The 25,203-nt window shown below is 35.6% G+C and overlaps 1 protein-coding gene and 1 long non-coding RNA gene across 2 annotated transcripts in view; one reads left to right on the forward strand and one right to left on the reverse strand.

Annotated features, from left to right (window-relative positions):
• Positions 1–7,916, reverse strand: part of EMC2 (ER membrane protein complex subunit 2) — a 59,883-nt gene extending 51,967 nt beyond the window's left edge. Inside the window, exon 1 of the mRNA XM_007488221.3 lies at positions 7,769–7,916. Within this exon, the coding sequence (XP_007488283.1) occupies positions 7,769–7,808 (40 nt within the window). The 5' untranslated portion in view covers positions 7,809–7,916. The remainder of the gene's footprint in view (positions 1–7,768) is intronic.
• LOC130458344 (uncharacterized) overlaps positions 1–22,832 on the forward strand; it is a 64,190-nt gene extending 41,358 nt beyond the window's left edge. Inside the window, exons 2-4 of the long non-coding RNA XR_008917533.1 lie at positions 12,000–12,114; positions 21,301–21,370; positions 22,323–22,832. This is a non-coding gene — a long non-coding RNA (uncharacterized LOC130458344). The remainder of the gene's footprint in view (positions 1–11,999; positions 12,115–21,300; positions 21,371–22,322) is intronic.
• Positions 22,833–25,203: the final 2,371 nt, after the last annotated feature.

Here is a 25,203-nt window from a genome sequence, read left to right on the forward strand (position 1 = left end):
TTTCCATCACCTCAATTCTAGGGGAATTGCCTCTTTTATAAAGCTTGCTTACCTTGGCTCTCCCATTAGATTGTGACCTCCTCAAGTACAGAGACTGTCTTTTGTTTCTTTTTGTATCCCCATCACTTAGCACAGTGCCTGACACATATTAGGCTCTTAATAAATACTTATTAATAGGCCAATCAATTATATTGATTATATTATGTAATTCTTATATATATGTTATATAATATATTGTTTATATTATGTATATGTTATATTATATATATAAAATACAAATTTAAAATATATAGTAATAATACCTTCTAGGAGAACATTTTATCACAATGTCCCTTAAACTCAAATTCTACATATTTGTAAAAAATTAATCTCTTCAGAAACTTGATTAACCTTATTAACTTATACATGCACATACTACTTTGTAAACTTAAAATTTTCTTCCTCTCCACTTCCTTCCACTCTTTCATTGGGTCAATTACAACATTTAGCAGCACTTTTGAAAGTGCTTGAAATTTTTTGAAATATTTCTAGATTCTTCTCTATTCCATTACCACTATCTTCAGTTCTTATCACCACAGATCTAGACTGCTACATAGTCAATCAACTAGTATTTACAATATGCCTGGTACTGTGCCAAGTATTGGTGATACAAAGACAAACCAGTACTTGCCTTCAGGTAGATTATGAGCTAATGGAGAAAATATGTAACTAGGAGCATATGAAGTATATACCAAGTTGATGGGAAGAAATCTCAGAACAGAGGGCTCTAGCACCTGGGGATAGGCCTCCTGTAAAAAGTGTAGGCTTCACTTGAGCCTCTAAAGGGTCTTAGGAAGCCTAAGAAAATCATGAGAAAGAAGCATGGAGGATAAAAGAGGAAGTATTGTGTTCAAGAAACAGCAAGTGGGTTACTGCTCTTGTAGGATGTGTAGAGGTGAAAGAAGGAGAGGATGCAATACCATGGTGACAGGAAACAGACTATAAGTAGACTGGTAAGAAGCTTTTTGAGAAACTTTATATGACAAGTAGAGAATGCTAAATTTCATCCAGGTAACATAAAATATTCTGGCCCATATAGCTGCTAGATTCTGAACATCACTACCATACATGTTTTTCTAAAAAAGCAACTCCAAAATATTTGAAGCAATGTGGCATGGTACAGTGGGATCAAACATCCACAGGGCCAAACCAGATTAAAATAGAATTGAAAAATATTTCACAAACTAAATAAAAATACGAGAGAACATAATGTTAATATGTGGTTTTCTAAGTCAATATGTGGCCAGCTGTATGGTTAAGTGGTCACCACTTCTATTTGAGTCTGACCTCACTAGTGTAGTAGATGGTGTGCTAGACTGGCAAACTTGGAATATAGCCCTGGATTCAAATCAAATACCAACCAACTGCTACCTCTAGGGCAGGCAACCAGCCTAGCAGAAGCAGGAAGGCATACTGGGGGTAAATAGGAAGTAGCATTTGCCAAGTGAGGAAAATCACTGCTCACTTCAAGTATTACCATCTCCCCTCTGACTCAAAGGAAATAGTAGTGTTCCCCAGATCACTTGGTCCCTGTTGCCAGCCTATGCTTCTCTCCATCACTGAGGAAAGTAACTTCTGTAGAGAAGAGCCCTACCATAACTTCTACCATCAATACTAGCCATTAACCAAAACTCCCAAATCTCAGGAATAGCTGCACCTTTCCCCCACTATCAGGGTCCTATTTTCATCTAAGTTCCCAGTAGCTGGAAGCAACTCTTGTCACCTGGGAAGAAAAAGCCTTAGCCCTTTCAGTAGCTATGGTTTAAAAAAAAAAAGTTCTCCCCACCAAAGTCTTTAGCACTGTCAAATGCCAAGCAGTAATAATAATACTAGCAACAGATTGTATGTATGTATGGTTTGTATGTATATGTGTCCCTGTGTATATATACATATATACACATCCATATAAAAACTCTTACTTTTGGCCATCCATTCAAAGACAGAAGAGTGGCAAGTGACATTCAAGTGGGGTTAAGTGACTTGCCTAGGGTCCCACTGCTAGGAATTGTCTTAGGCCACATTTGATCCCTGGTCCTCCTGACTCCAGGCCTGGCTCTCTATCCATTCTGCTACCTAGCTGCCCCACAGATAAGCTTTCATCAGTGGAAATTATATTAAAAGATGTTTCACACCATTTTACATCTGCATCCTATGGGCTATGGGGATCATACGTTCCATTGAAATTAGAAATAAAATCTCTGCTATGTTTTATTTCCCCCATTAAAAGAGAACAGGAAATATCTCCATTGCTTAGCACTGGGCCTCACACATATAAAAGCTACTTTTTAATTCTTTAGTTCAAATCCTTCCTTGAAAAATAGTTTTAAAACTACATGCAAACCTTTAATTTGACAAATATGTTAGACCTTTATTATGTGCCAGGCACTGGGGAATTGAAAGAAAGGCAAAATTGGCCTCTGCTTTCAAAGAACTTACTTTCTACTGGAGGTAATAATGTATAGAAAGATAAATAAATGCAAAATATACCCAAAGCAATTTTGAGGAAGGGAGAACTGACAGGAAAGGGTATAGAAATCAAAATAGAACAGATTTCTCTCCAACCTGGTGGACTTAATACTTAATGATTAGCAAACTCCCACCATGACTAGTCTAGTGATTACACAAACTTCCATTCCAGATTTCCCACTGTTCTCTTCCTTACTTCCATCTTCCTCAGGCTCTATATTCTCTATTATCTCTAGAATGCCTATTCCACATCTAAGAAACTCCTTTTATCTTAACTTTTTCTCTTCTAACTCCCTACCATCCATTGGTTCTCACTTAAGACCTGGTTCCCTCTTAATGACCCAGCATCCTGGAGCACCTTCTAAGAACTGGTCTTATTTTCACTCAAACCCCTGAATTAACAAATTCTTGATGGTGTGTATGGGAATTCAGAATACTCTTTGCTCCCTACTGTCACTTCCAGACTCTCCTTCTACAACCATCACTTAGTAACCTCTCTCTTCCTTTGATATTCAATCAATCCTAATTTATCATCCAATAAAGATTCTCATAGCATTTTCTCAATAAGACATTTCTCCTTTTTTCCTCATGAGTTCAATGCCTGGCTCACAATCTCTCCTTTCTTCTTTCCCACCCCTACCCTAATAGTGGGAGATTTTACTAATACATATTGATCCTCCCTCAAGCACCCTAACATCAGTTTTTCAGTCTAATCAATTCCTATAACATATTCCTCCATTTTACCTCAGCTACATATAATGGCCATGCCCTTGCCATTACCCACAAGTGTTCTGCTTTTATGTTTATGAACTACAGTTTATGTGGTTCTAATATTTTAACATTCTAGCTTTCTCTCTGGCTTAAGACTCCTGATAAGTAACCCTATTTGTTTTCTTCATCTCATTAGATGTCACCAAAACCCCGAACTCCTCCACTCCTAAGAGTTCCACTCTGTATTGCCTATACTTTTCTCCAGTGAACCAATCCACACTCTAGCCTTTTGTCTTCTTATATTAAGGATGCCTTGCCAAGTCCCAATCTTGAATTACTCCTACCATCCACTGCCTTCATTCCTATTCTCATGCTGCTGAACTGAAAATCACAAAACTATGCTGAAAAGGACCACTACAAATCTGAATCTCAAATTCCCATTGCAGCAAATTAATCCTTTTACAAGTCCTTAATCCACAAGCCCACCCACTCACAACAGCTGCTTTTTCCAACTTTTTCTTTCCCTCAAGTGTCTCATGGTACCTTCTCTGAAACCTCTCAGCTGAGAATCTCTTTTTCAGAGCTTATATCATTTGGATTCCTTCCCTTCCTATCTCTTTCTTCATGACACTTAGTCTAACACCAAGAGACTGTTCCAAATCAAAACTTTTAAGCTTCAAGTTCATCATTACAGAAATAAACTTTCAATAACAAATTAATTTCTTCATCCAGTTTTATTTGATCAAGCTTTGAGTACTACAATTGATTTTTCAACATTCATAATTTCAACATCCCTAAGCATGAGGTAGTAGGTAGAAAGCCATCATAACATGCATCAGGTAGGCAAATGAGCTAGATGACTTTTAAAGAATTTCAAATCCAAAATTCTACAATAAAAGAAGTTGCACAGTGATAGTACAAAAGTATACATTTTGATTTGTCATTCTTTCAGGCTTCCATCAGGGCATATATCAGCTGCTCAGCAAATAGTCATTTCTGATTTTACCATCTATTTCAAAATATAATGCTTGAGGGGGAAGCTGGGTAGCTCAGTGGATTGAGAGCCAGGCCTAGAGACAGGAGGTCCTAGGTTCAAATCCGACCTTAGACACTTCCCAGCTGTGTGACCCTGGGAAAGTCACTTGACCCCCATTGACTAGCCCTTACCACTCTTCTGCCTTGGAGCCAATACACAATATTGACTCCAAGAGGGAAGGTAAGGATTTAAAAACAAAACAAAAGAAACAAAAAAAAATATATATATATATAATGCTTGACTAGTTCCCAATCTGTAGTCCTAGAGATGCAAGAGGTCTCTCAATCCATAATTGAGAAACTTAAATAATTATATAAATAGTAAATATTAAATAAATGTATCTGCTATATAATAAACAGGGTTCATAATATATATTGCATTTTTTCAAATTATGTAGATATTAATAAAATAAATCCATTTAAAAGCACTTGTAAGCATATTTTCTTAATCAATGTACAATTGCAGTAAATCAGTATATGTGCAAAGTTTGCATTTGCAAAAGTTTTTTGGCATTCAAGGTTCTACTATAATATGGGCTCAAGAAGTACACAATTTTAGACATTAGTTTGACTTCCAAAAACTAAAAGGAGAATGTTTTCTATAACTATACTTTCCTGAAAATACACAAATGGATTTATAAGGAAACTATCCCCAAATATGAATTTCCAAAGAATAAAACTCTACAAACTATTTTTAGGTGAGATAGTTCCTCTTCTTTTTCAACCTAAGTTTGTCTAGAAAAAGAAAAGGATAGGAGAGATGAAATTATTTTAAGTCTATCAACTATCATAACTGCTTAACAAAACTTCCAAGACTTAATAATAAATGATAGCAATAACTCACATTTATATAGTGCTTTAAATACTTTCTTCCCAACAACTCTGAAATAGGAAATGCAAGCATTTTTCTACATAACAGATAAGAAAACTGAAGCTCAAAAATAATGAAGTGACTTGTCTACAAGTTAACAAGTATCAGAACAGAACCTGAATTCACATTTTCTGAAAATAGGACCAAATGAACATATTCTATATACAGAAAAATCAGGATTCAAAAGCCCCTGAATGTGTCAAAGTCACAGAAGTACTTTATGGCATAAATAGGACCAGCAGTCTAGATCTTCTAAGTGACAGGTTATATACACACTTTATAGCCCAAACAATTTGTTCAAGTCCACCCCACTAGTTATTGCCCTTGTCAGACCTAGAATTCACTTTTAATTCCAGCCTAATAGTCTTTCCACTCCACTGCTTTTTGAAGAAATTATTTATAGACATTATACACTAAAATTTTACTTATAGTAGTAGTCTTTTTCCAAATAATATAAAGTAGCTTGCTTTTGTTTTTCTCTCATATGAAGTAAAAAAATGCACAAAAAATTTTCAAAATCAAGAAACAAACCATCTCCAATTTGCCAAAAGATTTTTTTATACCAGCAAGGAAAGAATTCTGACCATTAGTCTTCCATTATAGTTCTTAAGACGCTAAATGAAAATCTAATTCTGAGTGTTCCTATCAAACACTTTTTAAAGTGGATTTCCATCAGAATATTTTAATTGAAGCAGATGAAGCTTGCCAAAAATATTTTGTAGATATTTTGATTATCAGTGTACAAAGAGGAAACCCTAGGTTCAGAGAAGTTTAGCTACTTATCTGCCCATGGTGACACAGGATGTCAACCCAAGTTGTTCAATGCTCAAGATTACCAAATAAGCCAAGGCTTCTTAAAACTTTTTTTGACAACCTATACACATCATTAGTATTATATATGCTAAATGATCTTGTTTGGGAGTTCAAATGTCATATTCCCTTTAGCAGTCTGGTAAAGACTATGAATCTTTTTCAGAATGATGCTTTTAAAAACATAAATAGGATTAAAAAGGAAACCAATTTATTGAGAGTTATCAAAATAAATTTTAAATAAAGTTCACAAATTCTAGGTTAAGAATATCTCTATTCAATAAATTTCATTGGTTCCCTATGAATTTCAGGATCAAATATAAATTCATTGTTTGGTATTCAAAACTAGACTTCTTACACCTCACTTTGTACCATGTACTCTTTGATCCAGTAACACTGGCCTCTTTACACTAAATCTGACAGTATTTTCACTGGCTGTCCCCCAAGCCTGAAATGCACTTCCTCCTTATCCCAGTAACTCTGGCTTCTTTAAAGACCAAGTTTAAAGTTCACCAATCACAAGAAGCCTTACCTGATCTGCCTTTAATGCTAGGTAGGGTCTTCCCTCAGCTCAACTCTAATTTATCATACACGTGTTAAGATATCTACCTATCTATCCCTCTACCTCAAGTCTCTTCCCATTTCAATTCATCCTTCATTTAGAGACTGAAGAAATTTTTCTAAAATGCAGGTTAAGTCCTCCACCTCCTTAACCCCTGCACAATAAATTCCAATGGCTCTTTATTGCCTCAGGGTACAAATATAAAATTGTTTGGCATTCAAAGTCCATTATAATCTAGGGGCCACCTACATTTCCAGCCTTTTTCCTCTCCAACTCATACCATTCTACCCAGTGGCACTGCTCTGCTGACTATTCCACTAACAAGATACTCCATCTCTCTGCATTTTCTCTGGCTGTCTCCCAATGCATGGAATACTTTTCCTTGCCTCCACTTCACTTACTGACCTCTTTAGTTTCGTTTAGTCAAAACTAAAATCCCATCTTTTATTGGATGTTTTCCTCAGTGCTTCTTTATTGTACCTTCCCTCTGTAAATTATTTCCAATTTATCCTGTATATAGCTTAGTTTGTATATATTTGTTTACATATTGTCTCCCCCATTTGACTGTAAGATTCTTAGAGGCAGGTACTGTCTTTTGCTTCTTTTTGTATCCCCAACATTTAGCACAATGCCTGGCACATAAAAAGCACTTAATAAAGGCTAACTAACTCAGTTCAGCGAGACTGAGGGTATTCCAGGCATAAAGTACACGCACCGTGTGCTCAAGTCAAGCACAGCGAAATGCTTGGGCTCTCAAGGATCTGCCAGAGTAAATGGGGGCCTAGAATTTTTCATCCACTGACTGACGATCTGGCAGGAGAAAAAATGAATGGAACTATAGATGAAACAAAGAGGGGGAAATGGAGCCTTTAAAACTAAGTACGTAACAGTCTAAGGACTTTTCATAAACCCTCTCCTTCATTCGGGTGTCACCGCCAGGGCCCAGCACTACATCCTTGGGACCGCTCTAATCACCTGCACTGCCTCCGTCGTAGTAAACAACTGCCTCGTATCCCGCCTAGACGTTAGGGAGAACCCAGGATAAGTGAGACAGGTCCACCGGTGAGCAAACCTGAAGAAGCCAGCCCAAAGTGGCCAGTCCCAGGCCGCCGCCCAGGGCCTAGGCCGGGGTCCACCTCAGACCCCGGTTCATCTCACAATGCTAGAAATCAAGCATGGCAATCCGCAGGAGGAGAAACATGACCCAGATTCCCAGGAACATCAGGAGCTCTGGCTCTTCTGTACCCTTCCAGCCCCAACCTCTAAACGGTTACCTTCCCAGGTCACATCATAGAGCTCGGAAACCTTCGCCATTTTCCTCAAACCCGCGGCAACGCAAGAGGAGGGCAGCGGCCGGGTGTCACGTGATCGGCGCCGTAGGCGGTAACTGATGACGTACTAGCGAGTCCATTGGCCGAGAAGAGGGAGGTGGGCTGAGGAAAGCGGTGCACGTGGGCCTGCTGCTGCGTAAAGGCTCGGAATTAAGGAGGCAGAGTCATGCAGGGGCGGGGCCAAGTGAAGGGGCGTGAAGAAGGTAGGATGACAGGTACTGAAAGCTGCGGCCCAAACTCTGGGGATTTTGTCCATTTCTAAAGTATATCTCCTCCCTATTTTGATTATTTTTAATTTTAGATAGATAAATGGGTGGATGGATAGATGGGAAGATTGAGAAATATTGAAGGGCAATCCCAGACAAGTCACTTAATCTCTCAAAACTCAGTTTAGTCATTTTTCATCAATTATGTACAAAGAAGATTTATTATATGTACATATGTGTATTTGTATGTATATATTTTATATTTACATATAAACAAGATTATATATAACATATATAAAAATAAATTATAAAGTTGTTTGTATATAATTGTTTTCATGATGTGATGTCTCTCCCACTGAATTATGAGCTCCTTGAGATCAGGGACTGTTTTGCCTTTTCTTGGGTCCCCAGTCATTGGGTCCCCTCATTTAACAAATGTTCGTTGCTTGATTGACCAACTTCTGCCTGTCACTACAAATACCTCTTTCTGACTTCTATACCTGTTTTCTTTCCCATGCCCTACAATTACTTTTTGTTAAATTTGTAACTAAGTGGCTAGAGCATATTGACTTTCAAGTCTCAGAGGCAAGTAAACTTGAAATCAAGAAAACCAGTATTCAAATACATACTCTGATAATGATTAGGTAATCTAATTACTCTGATAATTACTCTGAACCACAATTACTTCATAAAATGGAGATAGGATCAACAAGAACTATTTCACAGGATAGGTATGAGGCTTATCAAATGAGAAAACATATAAAAAGCATTTTGCAAATTTAAAAGCATTTAAGTATTATTTTGTGTTATTATTATTACCAGTGCTCTTTGTCCAGTTGTGTCCCTACTGGAGACCTCTTCTGTTTTCTCAACACAGTATCCTTTCCTGCCTTTTATATACTTTAAGTATAAAGCCTGGGGTCCTTGTTTCATTTTTAAAGTAACTGTTCATCCATACTTTAGTCCATTTCTACTGCCCTTCTAGGCTTTTGAAACTCAATTTCAAATTTACTTCCTTATATTTCCATCTTTTAATGGACTCCCAGTCTCAACCCCCATATTAAACACACAAGCAAGTGCTTAAGATAAAAAATTTGAAAGGATCTTAGATATAATTTAGTCTAACTCTTTGAGAAATTGGAATATTCTCAGATTAAAGATTCAGTTAAGTGACTTTCCCAAGATTATACCCAGGCAAATAGTAAAATTCCAGAGTTTGAATTTAAACTGAAGTCCTCCAAGTCCACTGCTCAACTTAGATCATAGTTCCATAGAGACCTGGACCTGAAATCCCTCTAAAGTTTATAGTATACTATTAAATATATATGTATATGTGCATATATACCTATATGCATACATGGATTTATATATGTATAAAACAATAATCCTTTAAGAAAGATGCTATTACTATCCCCATTTTAAAGATGAGAAAATTAAGGCTGAGAGAGATTAAGAGACTTGTCAAAGATCATAAAGTTCCTAAGTCTTTTAAGTTGGGATCTGAACTCAGGTGTCTCTGATGCTTCATGATTTACTTTATAATTAACTCTAGATCTCTGATCTCTCTCACTTCTTTTCCTACAGACACTTTATTTTCTCTTTTAATTTTTGAAAATCTGAACTATTTTTATCTTTGTAGGGGAAAAAAGTAATTGAAACTGAAAGAAGCAATGTAGTTTCTTTATCCTTTGTTTACATATTAGAATTGCTATATTATGGGGGCATTTGGGTAGCTCAGTGGATTGAGAACCAGGCCTAGAGACGGGAGGTTCTAGGTTCAAATCTGGCCTCAGACACTTCCCAACTGTGTGACCCTGGGCAAGTCACTTGACCCCCATTGCCTAGCCCTTACCACTCTTCTGCCTTGGAGCCAATACACAGTATTGACTCCAAGAGGGAAGGTATGGGTTTAAAAAAAAAAAAAGAATTGCCATATTAGGTCAGAGCCATTGTCAGATCAGTCCAACTCAATGTTCATATTCTGTTTCTGAAAAGAGTATCAAAATGTTTTGGAAGACAAATGCCTAGATTTTTTGACATATACCTTACAAGATAAAGTTGGATCCCTGAACACTTTCATCATGGCTCTGTGATTTATGAATTGAAAACTAATGTGTTAACTTGTTCTACCTCAAGTAAGAATATTTTCGTTTCTTCTCAATTAATTTAGATCAAGTGCCTAATGGAAACACATCCTGCTAATATTCTGGATTTAGGGGCCAAAATAACATATTCAACTAATCCACATCATTCAAGATATAATTATATAGTACACTGCTTAGTTTTTACCTTTCTGAGTTAAAGAATCTTCATTTTTTAATCCTAGTCTTTTCCTCTCCTACTTCTGGATCATTGTAGTTTCTCTGAATTTTTCTCTATTTCTTATCTTTCTTGAGTAATAGAAAACATAACAGACACCATTCTTTAAAAGAAAAATTTTTTATTTATATTGAATGTTCTATAATGCTAATCTCTCCACCTATCCTGTTGATCCCATTCCTTCCTTCATCCAACTTTATCTGATACTATTGTCTTCCAAGCAGTCTGTGTTCTAAGAAACAGAACTCTTCATTTTCCAGTTTTTCTGCCTCCATACTATGTCTCAGTTTTCTGTCCTTAATACATTTTCTCACAATGTTCCTCATTGAAATTTCTTTCCTTCCTTCCCTTTTCATATTGATGCCATTTTCTCATTGTAATTTCTACCTGCCCTTAATGATTTTTTCCCTCAAGTATATAACACTTTGCATCATACCTTTCTAAAATACTTAGCATATATTATTCTGTTTTATATTTAGCTATATTTTTATCTACATTTAGCAAATGTTTATTTTGAATTTGTTCATGTTAGCTGTATTGTAAAGAAGGCTCTTGTTGAAGGACAGGTTTGGACTAAATGACCTGAGGTCCCTTCTAAACCTATCCTCTGATTCTGTAATTTATGTGTTAATACCTTCTTGATATGGTCTTACCTGATATCCCTTCATCAGCTATGTATATAGTTTACTATCATTCACTCCATTCTATTCCCATTGTTACTATTCCATTCCAGGACCTTATCTGCTGATACAGTAGCTCTATTTTAAAGTAGCTCTATTTCAACTCTAGCTCTGAGATTTAATAACTGTCTGACCACCAGAAAGCCATTTACCCTCTTTGAGGCTCAGTTTCTCCATCTGTATGTAACACAACCATTGCCCTTATTGCTTGTAGTACAGGTTTGTTCGCATTTTACTTTGCCCTCAAGATTCTTGGATACTCTTGAAAAGTTAGGAGTTTCTAGCGCAAGATGCAATTGATAGTATTGTCTCCAATTTTAGGGATCCAAACACCCCAGTTCCATTGAAATACTGAATGGTCAAATTAACTTTTACAAAGGAATATTTATTTCAAAGACTTGTTTCAATGCAAAAATAAATATACAAACATTTCTCCCATCCCAATATTTAGTAAAATATAATCCATTCTTGACACCTCAGTCTCTGGAGAGGTAAGGGAATTCTATACTACTTCACTCAGTTCCTATATAGTAGAAGACCCACAAAATTCCAAGTCCAAAGTTCCAGTAGGCTTTCATCTAGGGAGTTTGGTTTCTTAGGGCTTCCTGACTGAACTGGTAATAACATCTAGTCTAGAATCTTGTCTTCAAGACTCTATGGCTGAAGCTTATAGATCTAGGAACTCTACTTCCTGTTCCTAGAATTAAAAGGAATAATTAACAATAAAAATAAGACCTAACATTTACATCATTTATAAATACTTATGATAAGCATTTGCAAAAAGACCACATGTTAATTACAGCTTATGCATAGATTTCTGTTGTAGAATTCTACCATAATAAAATAATAGGATTTTCCAAATTCAAACAGCATAAATTATAGGTATAGGTGAAAGTACTGGAATAAGATATTGGATATAGAGTAAGAATAAGTTAACTGAGTACTTCACTAATCTTTCTCTTTTATCAGAAAAAAAAGAAAAGAAGGGCTGCAGTAATCCTATGGAAGAACATGGATAAGAGTCCATATAGTTAGGCAAGAATAGGTAGTGATATGCATCTTTGGAGAGAACATCTAATTTGAGGTGCGTACACATCCATTTGAGTACTGAGCAGAGCATGAATATGAAAAGGGCAAGATTAACAGCCAGCATTCCAATTAGGAGGCTCTCACATTAGTCTAAGTATTTCAGGGTCCACTAAATATGATTTTTGTGATTTATTGAAAAGTATATTTTATGGTTTCTGTAACCAAAGGCAGCAAGTAATGTTTCATAGTTCATTCGGTCATCTCATTGTAACAATACATATGAGAATCTATGTAAAAGGTTATGAAAAAAATAGTTGTAGTTTATATAACAAAACTGGTTGCAGAGGAATGAGTAGAGAAATTATAGAAAAACCCTCCAAATTAAATCAACATATATTTTGATAACTTCATTTCAAAGATGGAAATTTATGAGAGTGGTGAGAAATATGTTGGAAAGCAAGAATCAGAAGAATGAATGAGAGAAGCCAAAGACTTGGAAACTACAAGGGATGCACAGGTGGAACTGAGAAACTACACTTCCTTGAAATTGTCCAAGTAATTTGAAGAAACTTAATGAAGAGAAGGAACATCAAGCTATTTTCAGATCCAGAGTATGCAAGAAGGATTGACAGTTGCTGAGATTCCTGTGTCTTTCTGGAAATGGAAAGCCTTGTTTCTGGAACTCCAGTGGCTTCTTAATGCTTCCAGGATGAAATACAAACTCATTTGTTTGACAAATCTAGCTCCAGTCTACCTTTCCAGAGTTATTACTTATTACTTGCCTCACATATTCTATGTTACAATTAAACCACTTTATCTGATGCAACTCATACACATGAGTCCATCTTCAGTTTCTATGCCTTCACACACATACTCTCATGCCTAGAATGTATTCCATTCTTGCTTCCATCTTTTTTGATTTCTAGTTTCTTAAAAAGTCCCATTTCCCACATTAGGCCTTTCTTGATCCTTTGCCTGATGATTCCTCCCTTTACCTCATCAACACCCACCATTAGTAACATTTGTATATAGTTTGTATATATTTTGCATTTATTTATATGTACACATATTGTTTTCTCCAATAAAATTCCAACTCTTGGGATATGGACTCTTATTTTTGCCTTTCTGTCCTGAGCACCTAGCAGGTCACAGAGTAGGTCACACTTAACAAATGCTTAATTTGTTAATTGAATTGATTTAATGGTGTAAAGGGGATAGATTAGAGGAAAAGATATGGTTGTAGATTTAGCAAGACATGGCACCTCATCAAATATTCAGGATGAGGGAGAAGGAAGAGTTGAGAATGGCTCCAAGATTATTTATATAGGTGATTGGAAAAAGATAATGATGCTCTCAGCAGAAATAAAAAGGTTTGAAGGAATGGTGGCTTTTTGGAGAAAGAGCACATCTGGCATGATGTAAGTAGCTCTTACTAATTGACAAGACCCATTGAGAGCATTATACTTCATAAATCTATAGATGCTATAAATGAAAGCTTGATTTATTGTTTTGTTGATTGTTAAGAAAGTGATGAAGGGCAGCTAGGTGGCACAGTGGATAGAGAGCAAGGCCTGGGTTCAAATCTGATCTCAGACACTTCCTAGCTATGTAACCCTGGGCATGTCACTTAAACCTGTTTGACTAACCTTGCCCATCTGTCTTAGTGTTGTTACTAAGACAGAAATTAAATAGTTGTTTTAAGTGATAAAAGAAAATATCAATTTTGCAGATTAAATTTAAAAGTGCCATACATAATATTTTTTTTGTGAATTGGTTGTTAAACATTTATTAGCAAATCCTTAGTTTCAGACATGTTACGTTTAAGGTGCCTGTTGAATGTCCATTTGGAAATGTACAACAGTCACTTGGTGATGAGGGATTGAAGTTTTTAATAGAAGCTATGACTGGATATGTAGATCTGGGAGTTATATATAGAGAGGTGGTAAATTAATCCATTGAAACCTCTGAGATCACAAAAAGAGAGAAGGAAAAAAGTACTCAAGATGTAATTTTAGGGGGCACTCTTAGGGTACAGAATATGGATGATTAGCCAGCAAAAGAAACTGAAGTGGTCAAACAGGTTGGAGGAAAACCAGGAGAAAGTAATTTCAAGAAAACTCAAGTATTAGGGGGGCAGCTGGGTGACTCAGTGGATTGAGAGCCAGACCCAGAAATGGGAGGTTCTGGATTTAAAACTGACCTCAGACACTTCCTAGCAGTGTGACCTTGGGCAAGTCTTATTGCCTAGCTCTTGCCACTCTTCTGCCTTGGAACCAATACACAGAGTCTAAGATGGAAGATATGGGTTTAAAAAAAACTAAAAACAAAACAAATATATAATAAGAGGGAGTAGTAGCAATATTAGATGCTAAAAATATGTCCAGAAGGATGAGGACCGAGAATAAACTTTTGGATTAGTTATTAGCATTGGAGAAAGCAGTCTAGAATCATAGGATCATAGAGAGCTTGAAAGTTAGAGCTTAGAGGAGATCCAATACAAGTAAAATCCCTTCATTTTACATTTCACTTTACATTTTACATTTCATTTATGAAGTTGGAAAAAATGTATTTCCAAGTCTTTGGGGCACACATCTTTATACATAGTATTCTAAATGCAGGACCAGTTGGTTGGAGTAGAACAAGCTGCAGTAGACCTATAAAGTAAATCAAGACTTAAAGGTTAAATCTCTTCCTAAAGGTCACAAGATAAAAATGGGAGGGGCAGGTTTTGATCCAAGGTCTTCTGGCATAGAATCCACATCTTTTCCTATATATCATATCAAGTAGGAGTGATTTTCATTTAACTACATAGCTAATAAATAAAATTCAAGTACATTTTGTCATATTTCCCCTCCATCAAATATATTCATGAGTCAGCAAACAGAAGACAACAAGAAACTGGCTGAGAGGACACTCTCAGACCTTTTGAATATGAGTTGAGTGGAGGTGGGGAGTGGGGGAGGTGTTAGGGGAAGGGCTACCCTTGGAGGAGAATATTAGGAAATGCTGCTTTCTAGGTTAGGTTATGAGGGATTCAGAGTATAGAGTCCTCTCTATTTTAAAGCCACAATCTTGAATGGTGACATCACCATTCCTCTGTCCTACTCTATGGAAGTCTCATTTATGAAGTTGGAAAAAATGTATTTCCAAGTCTTTGGGGCACACATCTTTATACATAGTATTCTAAATGCAGGACCAGTTGGTTGGAGTAGAACAAGCTGCAGTAGACCTATCTTGCTTCCTGGGATAGTGGATCAGCTTATCAGAGTGTTGGATGTCCAGCTGGGTTAGTTCCAAGAAAGGCACAGAGCTTCTTCTTCAGTCTATTGCCTAAATGCATAAACAAATTAGAGCTATCCAAAGATGAAATGGCAGGGCCTTGTGGACTTCTCCTGACTGCAGGTTTTCAAACAAAGGTTAGAAATTTATCTGTTGGGTGTGTAGTAGATGAAGTTACAGGTTGGTCTAGATGGACTTTGAGGTACTTTCAAACTCTATAATTCTGTGAATATAATTTAATGAATGACTCCCATTATCCTTTAGTAGTTAGGGGAAAATGACTCAATTAAAAGGAAAGCTTTTTGTTATCTTTGGTTACAAGTCTGTAGAAGTTATCATTGTTCAGATTTAATGTTTGGAAGGCAATTTTCCCTGGAGATCAATCCTACTAAACAAGCTGCCAGATTTACATGGAATTATTCCAGAAATTTACTGAATAGTGCCTTTATGTATCTTTAAAAAAGATTATGCAATTTAATATAGGTCCCTAAATACGCAAGATACTATGCCCTTTCTGTCTACACATTTGAGCATTGAGGCATTTCCATTATTTCCACCAAGTGGGCTGTAGTTTGCATTATATTTCTTTAAATGTGCCAGCCATTCATTTGAAATTAACTATTTTTTTTAGAAAGGGAAAAATTGCTCATGTTTTAAAGCATAAGGGAATCTTTGGGAACCATTTCGAGTGAGATCATTTTGGTCATTTTACAGTAGACTTCCCAAACTGATAATTACTCTTCTGTACCACAGTTGAAACAGTAAAGGATAGAATACATCTAGAATTTCTTTCATTTTGGGAAAATTTAGAAATGCTTCCTTTAGACATTTATGTACATACTTTAATAGTTATATTTATACTGGGAGTGTTGCCTAAAACTAAACATTCTGTTTGAAGCTCTGGTCATGTTAGAAATGCTTATCTTTGTATATTTATATTATACTATAGATGTTAAAATGAGAGGCATTAGGACATTTTTCTTTTAGCTAACTAAACAGGATAAATCTGAGTAAAGAATTTATTTTATGTGGACCAGCATCTCACAATGCATACCAAGATAAAGTCAGAATTAGTACATGATTAAGACATAGAGGTGATAACATAAGGAAAGTATTAGAACACAGAAAATTTTACCTGTCAGATCTATGAATAAGGGAAAATTTTTTGACCAAATAGGAGATGGAAAGTATTACAGGAGTTAAAGTGAATAATCTTGGTTCCATTAAATTTTAAAACATGACCAGAGCTTCAAACAGAATGTTTAGTTTTAGGCAACACTCCCAATGTAATGTAACCACGATTAGAAGGAAAGCAGGAAACTGGAAAAAATTTCACACCAAGTTTCTCTGATAAAAAAAAAAATATATATATATATATATATAAAGAACTGAGTCAAGTTTATATTGCTATTTATTCTTGTGCATAAACTGGATTTAAGTGAGATAGAATTGCACAAAGACATCAGCTTCACCCTTTCTTGCAGAGTCATCAAAGTCCTGTGGCAGGGCAAAGGTTTGGACTACTGATTATGACCCAGGATGCAGTAGATGACCTTGGCTTTTTCAGTGTCTAATCAATCTCAAAGGGCTCCACAGGGCTTCCTTTTGATGCTTTCATGGCTCTTGGAATAGATTGTTCTCATCTGCCCATTCCACCACAAGGGAGTCTTCATGTGTTTGGGGTTTGTGAAGAAGAGATTGACTCTACCCTTACCTATTTTTGAACTTATCAACCAAAGTTTGAAGACCTCTACTTAACACTAAGTAGGGGAGGACCATAAGTCACTTACTAAAGTGGATGACAACTCCAGAGACAACTGACTACCTCCCTGGGCAGTGCTAAGCAAATTTAAGGACTACAATTAGTCCCTGTAAAGTGGAGGAAAGGACAGGAAGTGATATAAAAAAGGACTATAAAAGATGATGAACTTCCTGTGCAAGAGGTCTTCATCCTGAATTTTTGGATTGAAGGATCTTCTCCTTCTTGACTTCTCCTTGGGACTTAGGTCTTCAGCTTCACTTGAACCTGGGACTCTGGCTCTTGGACTGCTTCTGGTAAGACTTCTCCTGGATCTCCTCCCTTTGGAACTTCCCCCTATTGAGTGACAAGATGACCTTCTTTCCTGGTTTCTGGAGAGATTAGTTCTGGAGGGGCCTCCCCTTCCTGGAGGAGGCCACATGGGTTGAACCCTTGCTTAATTCACTACTGAGTCCTCCAGCTGAGGGATTAATGAGCCCTGCATAGGTTGAGCCAAGCACTGGAGAAATATTTAGTGTAGTAGGATAGAAATTTCCTCTATCCTCTTTTATATTTCTCTAATTTCACTCTCTCCACTTCTTTATAAATAAAGCTACTGAAAGTCATTTTGACTTGGACTGTATTAATTTTAAAATTGGCAACCACAGTATTATCTTAAAATTTAATTCCTTACAGGTTGATATCCCGAATGGGTAGCGCTTCTGATGTGAGGGCTTTCTGGGGTCTTTTTAGAGCTGCTCGTTCACTTTTGTTGTCTTGTCTTTTGCCCAGATGTCACCTATGTCTCCAAAGTCAATCTCAAGAAATTAAAAGAAAGATTCCTAGCACTTATGGTAAATTTCTGTGACATTCATAGCTAATACAGAATAGAAGTACAGTCAAGAAATATCAGAAGAGTTGTAATCTCCATAAATGGTGAGAGTGCCAACATCCATGATATTGCTGATCCATATTGAAGCAAGTAATAGGTATAAAGAAAGTGCATTGTCAATTAAGGGGGAAATAAATGGAAGCAAATAGTAAAAAGTAAGCTTTTAGCTTAGGAGAGAGGCAAGCCTTGCCTTTGCCCAAACTGGACCAAGGCAGGCAGGCTCTTCATTGAGTTTCTCTGAACACCTCCTTCCGCCCTTAGGCTTTGGCTTTCTCCTGTTTACTCTCTCTTTGAAGTGGATTTGGGGTACAGCTGCCTGGGGATGGGGTCAGGGTGAGCTGAGGGTGGGGGGAGTTGTGTTGTGACACTAGAGGGCCTTGCTCAGTCCTTGCCTTCTGCTTCGTGTCTGATGTGGTTCACAGCCCTCTGGGGGCGCCACTCGAGCCCTTGTACAGGTTATTTTGGGGATTTTAACATGGGTGACAAAACTGGCTTTCTTGCTTCCCAGTAGAAAGGTGGGGCAAGTAGGTGACTCAGTGGAAGAGGAACTAGACTTAGAGATAGAAGGTCCTGGGTGGAAGAGGAGCCAGGCTTAGAGATAAAAGGTCCTGGGTTCAAATTTGGCCTTAGATTCTTCCTAGATGTATGACTTTCAGCAAATCATTTAACCCCAATTGCTTAGCCTTTACTACTCTTCTGCCTTGATACTGATACTTAGTGTTGATTCTAAGACAGAAGGTAAGGGTAATTTTTTTGAACATAATCAATATTTAATTTAAATATAAACTAAATATTTTCATTTATAAAAAAATAAACTTTTTTAATACACTGGGAATCATGACCTTTTCCATTCTTTAGAATCTTTTCCATTTAAGTTCTCTTGACAACCAACTTCTGAATACTGTGAGAATTCATGTACTACATTAATTTCTATTTAAAGGTCATGGGTTAGAGAAAATTTGGGGTATTCCTATGTATTAGTCTTGGGTCAGAGACTCTGCTTTTTACATTTACTTTGTCCTTAGGAATCCCAATCAATGTCTTCCTTTTAACAAAATTTGGTTAATAGAAAAGTGAGACAACTCTTTTCCTGCCCATGTGACCTTCATCACAAGGGAATAAGGAGGCATGGACAATTTGATGGACCATCCCCTGATTAGCTATTTACCAATTAGAGATGCCTTAAAGTATATATATAGTTACCTGAGTTGAGGAGAGGGAGTCTTTTGATTATTGAAAAAAATATTTTACCAGATTAGAATGTCTTGAATCCTATTAACCCTTTTAATAAATTATTTTAAAATTAAGAAATACTGTGTCTCAAGAATTTCATTCATCAAAATACCATTAGAATTGTGACACCTCCAGGAAAAACAATTTTTTTTCTGTGTTTTTAATTGAATCAAAGATTAGAGCTGGAAAAGATCTTACAGGCCCACTCTTTCATTCTATAACACAAAGAAATGAAGCCAAGAGAAGTTAAGTGATTTGCCCAAAGCTACACAATTATTATAATGATTGATGTGGGATTTGAACTTGGATCTTTCCAGTCTCTTTAAACCTCATTTTTGATTCTTCTATAGCAAAAATGAATAATATGGAAATACATATCAAGTGATAACATTCACACAACCCAGTGGAATTGTTTATCCACTCTGGGAGGGAGGAGAGAACAGAGGAGGGCAAGAAAATGAATCACGTAAACATGGAAAAATATTTTAAAATAAAATAAAAAAATTTTTTTTAATTAAACCTCATTTTAATTTTCCTTTATTGTAAATTGGGGACTGAGGAATAAGATTCAAAATGTGTGTGTGTGTGGGGGTCTATTGTCATCAAGCATGAGAATAAACTACTATAGAAATATTGGTAAATTGCCTCCATTCAATGCTATTTGTTTTCTTCCTTCCTTTCATCTATAAGTACTATAAGATGATCTGACTTGCTTGGATCTACTACCAAGTTTCCTGCAGTATTGTCTTCTTTGTGAGGGAATGCTATTCATAATCTTCCACCATTTTCTTTAATAAAGTTTTCCAAATTTGTTTGTACTCTAAATTGATATTGTCCTTTGTTGCCATGCTTCTTTTATTGATGTTTGGAGTGTTTGGAGAATGAAGTGATTTTTGGCTTCCTTCTTTTAACAACTACCTTATATTGAATAAACATTTCTAAGAACTGGTGATAGAGTCAATATTGCTACCAATGTTTATTTCCTATTTTTCAAAGTCAATTATTTGTTTAAATTGGGCAAGTTGTAACTCTTTACAAATCACTGAATTTCAAAGTTGGAAGGTAGAGGAAGGCTGTAGCAGTAATCTGAAAACCTACCAAAGCATTTGCTTTGCAAAAAAAAAAAAAAAAGAGCAGCTGATCAGCATTTTACTTGTTTTGATGATAATTTCATTTTTTTGAAAGATGCCAAGAAGTAACAAAAGGAAAATTATTCTCTAGACTAGATTCTCACCAGTAAAAAACTAGTTGCTGAGGTGAAAATAACAGCAATCATGGAAATTAATGACTTCTGGCTTAGAGTTTATAGCATATTTTTTAAATTAGGAAAGGTAGGGGCAGTTTAACTTGTACCATTGAATTTGGAAAAAATTTCAAAAATTGTTTAAAAAGGATGGGTAGCACCTAAAATTTTAGAATGTAAATATGGAGACATTGCTAGGTTAGATTCAATAAGTTTAGGGTTCAATTTTTGCCTCAGATACATGGTAGTTAGGAGACCAGGAGTAAATCACTTAATCTTGCAGAGCTCCCAAACAATTGTCTAAAATTACAAATTACAAAATAATTGCTGATAATAATTGTTAATCTACTTCAATGAAGAGTGTTTCTATGCTAGGAGTTAACTACACAAATGAAATAAAAATTGTGTATCCCCTCAAAAAGTTAAATTTAAATTCAATTAAAATTAAATTTCAACAATGAAATTCTGATGAGACAAAAAATTTCAACAAGGAAACAAAAGCAATTGCTTTGAACAGCTACTAGTAAGTCTACATGTGCACACAAATAACTTATTAATCAAGTTAGGTTTTATAAAAACATTAGGAAAAGATAAGAGTGTCATGTAACAAGGATAAATACAAAAGAATTACTAGGTCTTATGAGTGTGTCAGAAGTTATTAATCTCAGATTGAACTTAGAGGGGTGGTGAATACCTATTTCAGTTTTTAAATTCTTCAATGGAATTATGACCTCATTGATGTAGACTTTTCATTCATCCTTGTCTTCTAAGTTTGAACAAGTATTATCCATATTCTCTCAGAGCATCTAGCCACAAAAGGTCTCACCAATGCATTTAATATTTTTGCTTTTTGTAGGTAATAGTAAAACATGGGTTTTCCATCTGCTTTCCGTTGCTTTTACTATATAATCAACATATTTTTTCTGGTAAGTCATTTCCTTGATAATATATCCCTTACATCCTTTCTAATGTATAAATCATTATTAAGAAAATGCTACAGCATTTTATAGAACTGAAAATAGATTATTACAGCTATGGCATAGGTTTCACCAAACTATTGTGCTTTAAGTTATTCATTATCTGCCATTAATATAACTGTAGGCTGATGAATGATAAGAACAAAAAGAGGGGATTTCATACCTATGTTTATGAAGAAAAAGAGATTAAAGTAGTAATAAGACCACTTCTTAAAACAGATAAAGAAATGATGACAGGGCCTCAGACACTTCCCAGCTGTGTGACCCTGGGCAAGTCACTTGACCCCTATTGCCTAGCCCTTACCACTCTTCTGCCTTGGAGCCAATACACAGTATTGACTCCAAGACGGAAGGTAAGGGTTTAAAAAAAATGATGACAGGTAATGGAAAGAAGGCAGAAATATTTGATTTTACTTCAGTTTTTTATCACAAGGAAATTATTTTTGATGAGGAAGCAAAGAACAAAAATAATTAAAAGGGGGTTGAGATATCAGATAATTTAAGTGTTAAAGAGAAATCACCTAGATGCCCCCAATGAGTACAAACCATCAAGAAGGCTTGGATTCCAGTGTACTAAAAGAATTGGGAACTGCACTTAACCTCTGTCAGTCATCTTTCACAAACTGTAGAAAAAAAGAGCTGCAACAGTACTGGAGAGAATCAAATCCTGTCCTGATTTCAGAAAAAAAAAAAAATAGGTGAATTATTCAAATTATGTCAGTGAGCTTATTTAGCAAGGATATCTTCTTGGTGTGTGCCTGGATGATTCTTGTAATTCTTCTATTAAATTCTTCTATTAAAATGGTAGTAAAATAAAACTATATTTGTCCATAATTATTGTTTTTTAGTGTCCTTTTTAGGGAATAATGTCATCTTTAATTTCTTCCATTCTTTTTTGTAGCTTCCCGTCCCTGAGAATTTGCACAAAACAATCTGTCACTGTTTTCAAGATTATGTCACATCCAGCCTGGTTTTACTCAGTGAGTCCATGGTCTGGTCCAGCAACTCTTCGGGATTTCATCTTCTTAAGTACCCTTCAATTTCATCATGTAGTACTTTGGGGATTGAGGTGTTACAGTTCAAATGTGGTGATTCCTCTGTCACTGATGATGAAAATAGATTGTTACAGAAATCTTGACAAATGTGTTCCATTCTGTGTCTGTTGTCCTCTTTCCAGTTTCATCTCTACATGGTATTGGAATGATGTAACTCAACAGGGTTTCATGCCAAAGTTTCTTTAGATTTGTTTTTGCTCTCTTGCTTTTTGTTGGTTTATGAGGCATTACTTCTTATAATCTTTTGCCATAGTTCTCCATTGTATTTCACAAATAAGTTTATATTCTATACTAATGTTGCCCTTGGCTGCAAGTCTCTCTGTTTGGCAAAGAGATTAAATGTTTTCTGGCTATAACTTTTCTAAGCTCTTTTGGATTCCTTGTTGTGGCAGCTGCTTTACATTGGTTAAGCTTTTGTGGGAAATGGTGATAAGGTAAATATTTTTGCCTTTTTCCATTTCCTATTTTGGAGAAAATCGGTGGTTCATTTGAATAACTCAGGTTAAAATTTTTATAGTTATTCTTGTTATTTTATTTTTATCCTTTTTTCTAATTTAATTTTGACATTTGTTCTAAGAAGTAGATGGTCTTACTTTGTGCAGACAATTCCGTTAAGCTATTGTCAGTTTTATTTTTTAATCTGTTGCTTGGCACTTGCCAATTCCAGTATCTTTTAATTCTCTTATGAAGAAAAGGAGACATGATACTTATGTGGTTTGTAAATAATTTATAAACCTTTAGCCTCTTTTATTTCTTAAACCTGAGCCCTATCTTCCAGCATAGCATATCCTCTGTAAGCATTCTCACATTGATGGTGAAGCATTTTTATTGTTATAAATATCTAGGGATTATTAGTATATTCAATGCTAGTGAATTAGCACAATATTAATAAAGAGTAGAATATGGCATCCAACAATGCTAATGCAATCTTAGCTTACATTAAGAAGGAAATAGTGTACAACAGCTATGTCAAACCCGGATAGAAATGAGAGCCACTAAACCATGCATAAGGATCCATTTGGACTCTATATTGACTTTCAAAACCACATATTAATAGTATTTGTGTTTTGTTGTATCTTTTTGTATTTTATTACATTATTTCCCAGTTACATTTTAATCTGGTTCCAGCTGCACTGGGGAGTGTTGTTCTGTTTGACACCTTTGGGGTACAGGACTAAGAAACTATTAATTCTTCTGTAATATGCCCTAGTCAGAACCTTAAGGTTCTGACTAGGGCATATTAACTGTAACCTACTCTGGTTAGCCAATCTTAGGAATAATATTGTTAAGCTGGGGAGCTCAAAGTAAGGTATATAGGATGGTGAAAATTTTCCAGTTATGAAATTGGTTAAAGGAAATATATATGTTTAACTAATAAAAGTGAAATGTACTTCTTAGGAGTATGTTGGCTCCCTCTTCATTTGGAGTCTCCAAGCAAATACTGAATAGCTACTCTTTAGGTATGTTCAGGATTCTTTTATAGGTATAACCTATTCAATCTAGGCCACAGTCCTTTCAGAGCCCATGATGAGAAACTGAAATATTCTTTTAAAATAAGATAGTTTGATGTGCAAAATGAATGATAGTAAACAGTTTTCTTTTAATGTTGGGATACACCAGAGATGGGCCCTTTTGTCCTATAAAGAGAATGATACATTATCAGTAAGGATCTGAGAGGCAGGCAGCAGTGTGCTTTGAAGATAGCAACAGATTCTGAATCAGAGGACTTGAAATCAAATTCTGGTTCTATCACTTACCACTTATATGATCCTGAGTGGGTTATTTGATTCTCTGGGCCTCAATTTCTTTATTTGTAAAATTACATTGTTAGAATAGGTTGCTTCTGAGATACCTACCAGCTCTGTGATTCTTGTGATCCAAAAATTCTGACAAACTAGTGGCTATATCTGGGTTTTTATCCTAGAGGTTCTTGCCATGTTTAGGGTCACAATATTGCTTTTTGCAACTTGCTTAAGTCTATGACTTTCTTCTAAGTTGCTGACTTTTTAGTTTTTTTATTCTTATTTTTCATTTTACTCAGGTACTAATTTTTCATAATTACTAAAAGCCAATCACTATCTTACATTTATAACATTCTGCTAAAATAAATTCCAGAAATGTAAAAAAAAAAATTGCTTGAGAGTTCCTTCCCTCTGTCGCACTCTTTTTTTACTTCCTAGGAACTCTTTGCCTATTTTCTGGACCATGACTTAACCTTTAGCAATTCTAAACCTTTCAGTAGTCCTAAATTAGGAGTTTTGACAAAATAAGAGAACAGGTTTTATTAAGTTTTAATGAGAATATAGTAGAGTTGTAAATTAATATTATCCTTTAAGCCAGAGAAAAGAAAATTTCTAGCAGCTTTTAACACTTAATAATTTAGCTTTTATTAAAATAGAGATAGCAAAAGAATATAGTAAAATGAATATAGATAAGGAGAGAAATATAGGAAAGTGGTAGAGAAAGAAATTGCCTAATACCTAACTAGCTACTCTATAACTACCTATAACTGCCATTAGAAAAAGTCTACCTGATCACCCTTCAGCTCAGCTCACCAAAAAGAATACACACACACACACACACACACACACATATATATATATATTTCCCAACCAACAACTAATCACCAACACATACCCCTAACCCAACAACCAACTACTAACTATCAAGTACCTCCCCACCCAAAAAAGGTCAAAAAGCCCCCTCTCAGACCTCCCATTGGCCTTT

The sequence above is a fragment of the Monodelphis domestica genome, chromosome 3 (genome assembly GCF_027887165.1).
Source record: "Monodelphis domestica isolate mMonDom1 chromosome 3, mMonDom1.pri, whole genome shotgun sequence".
In the NCBI taxonomy this organism is placed as follows: Eukaryota; Metazoa; Chordata; class Mammalia; order Didelphimorphia; family Didelphidae; genus Monodelphis; species Monodelphis domestica.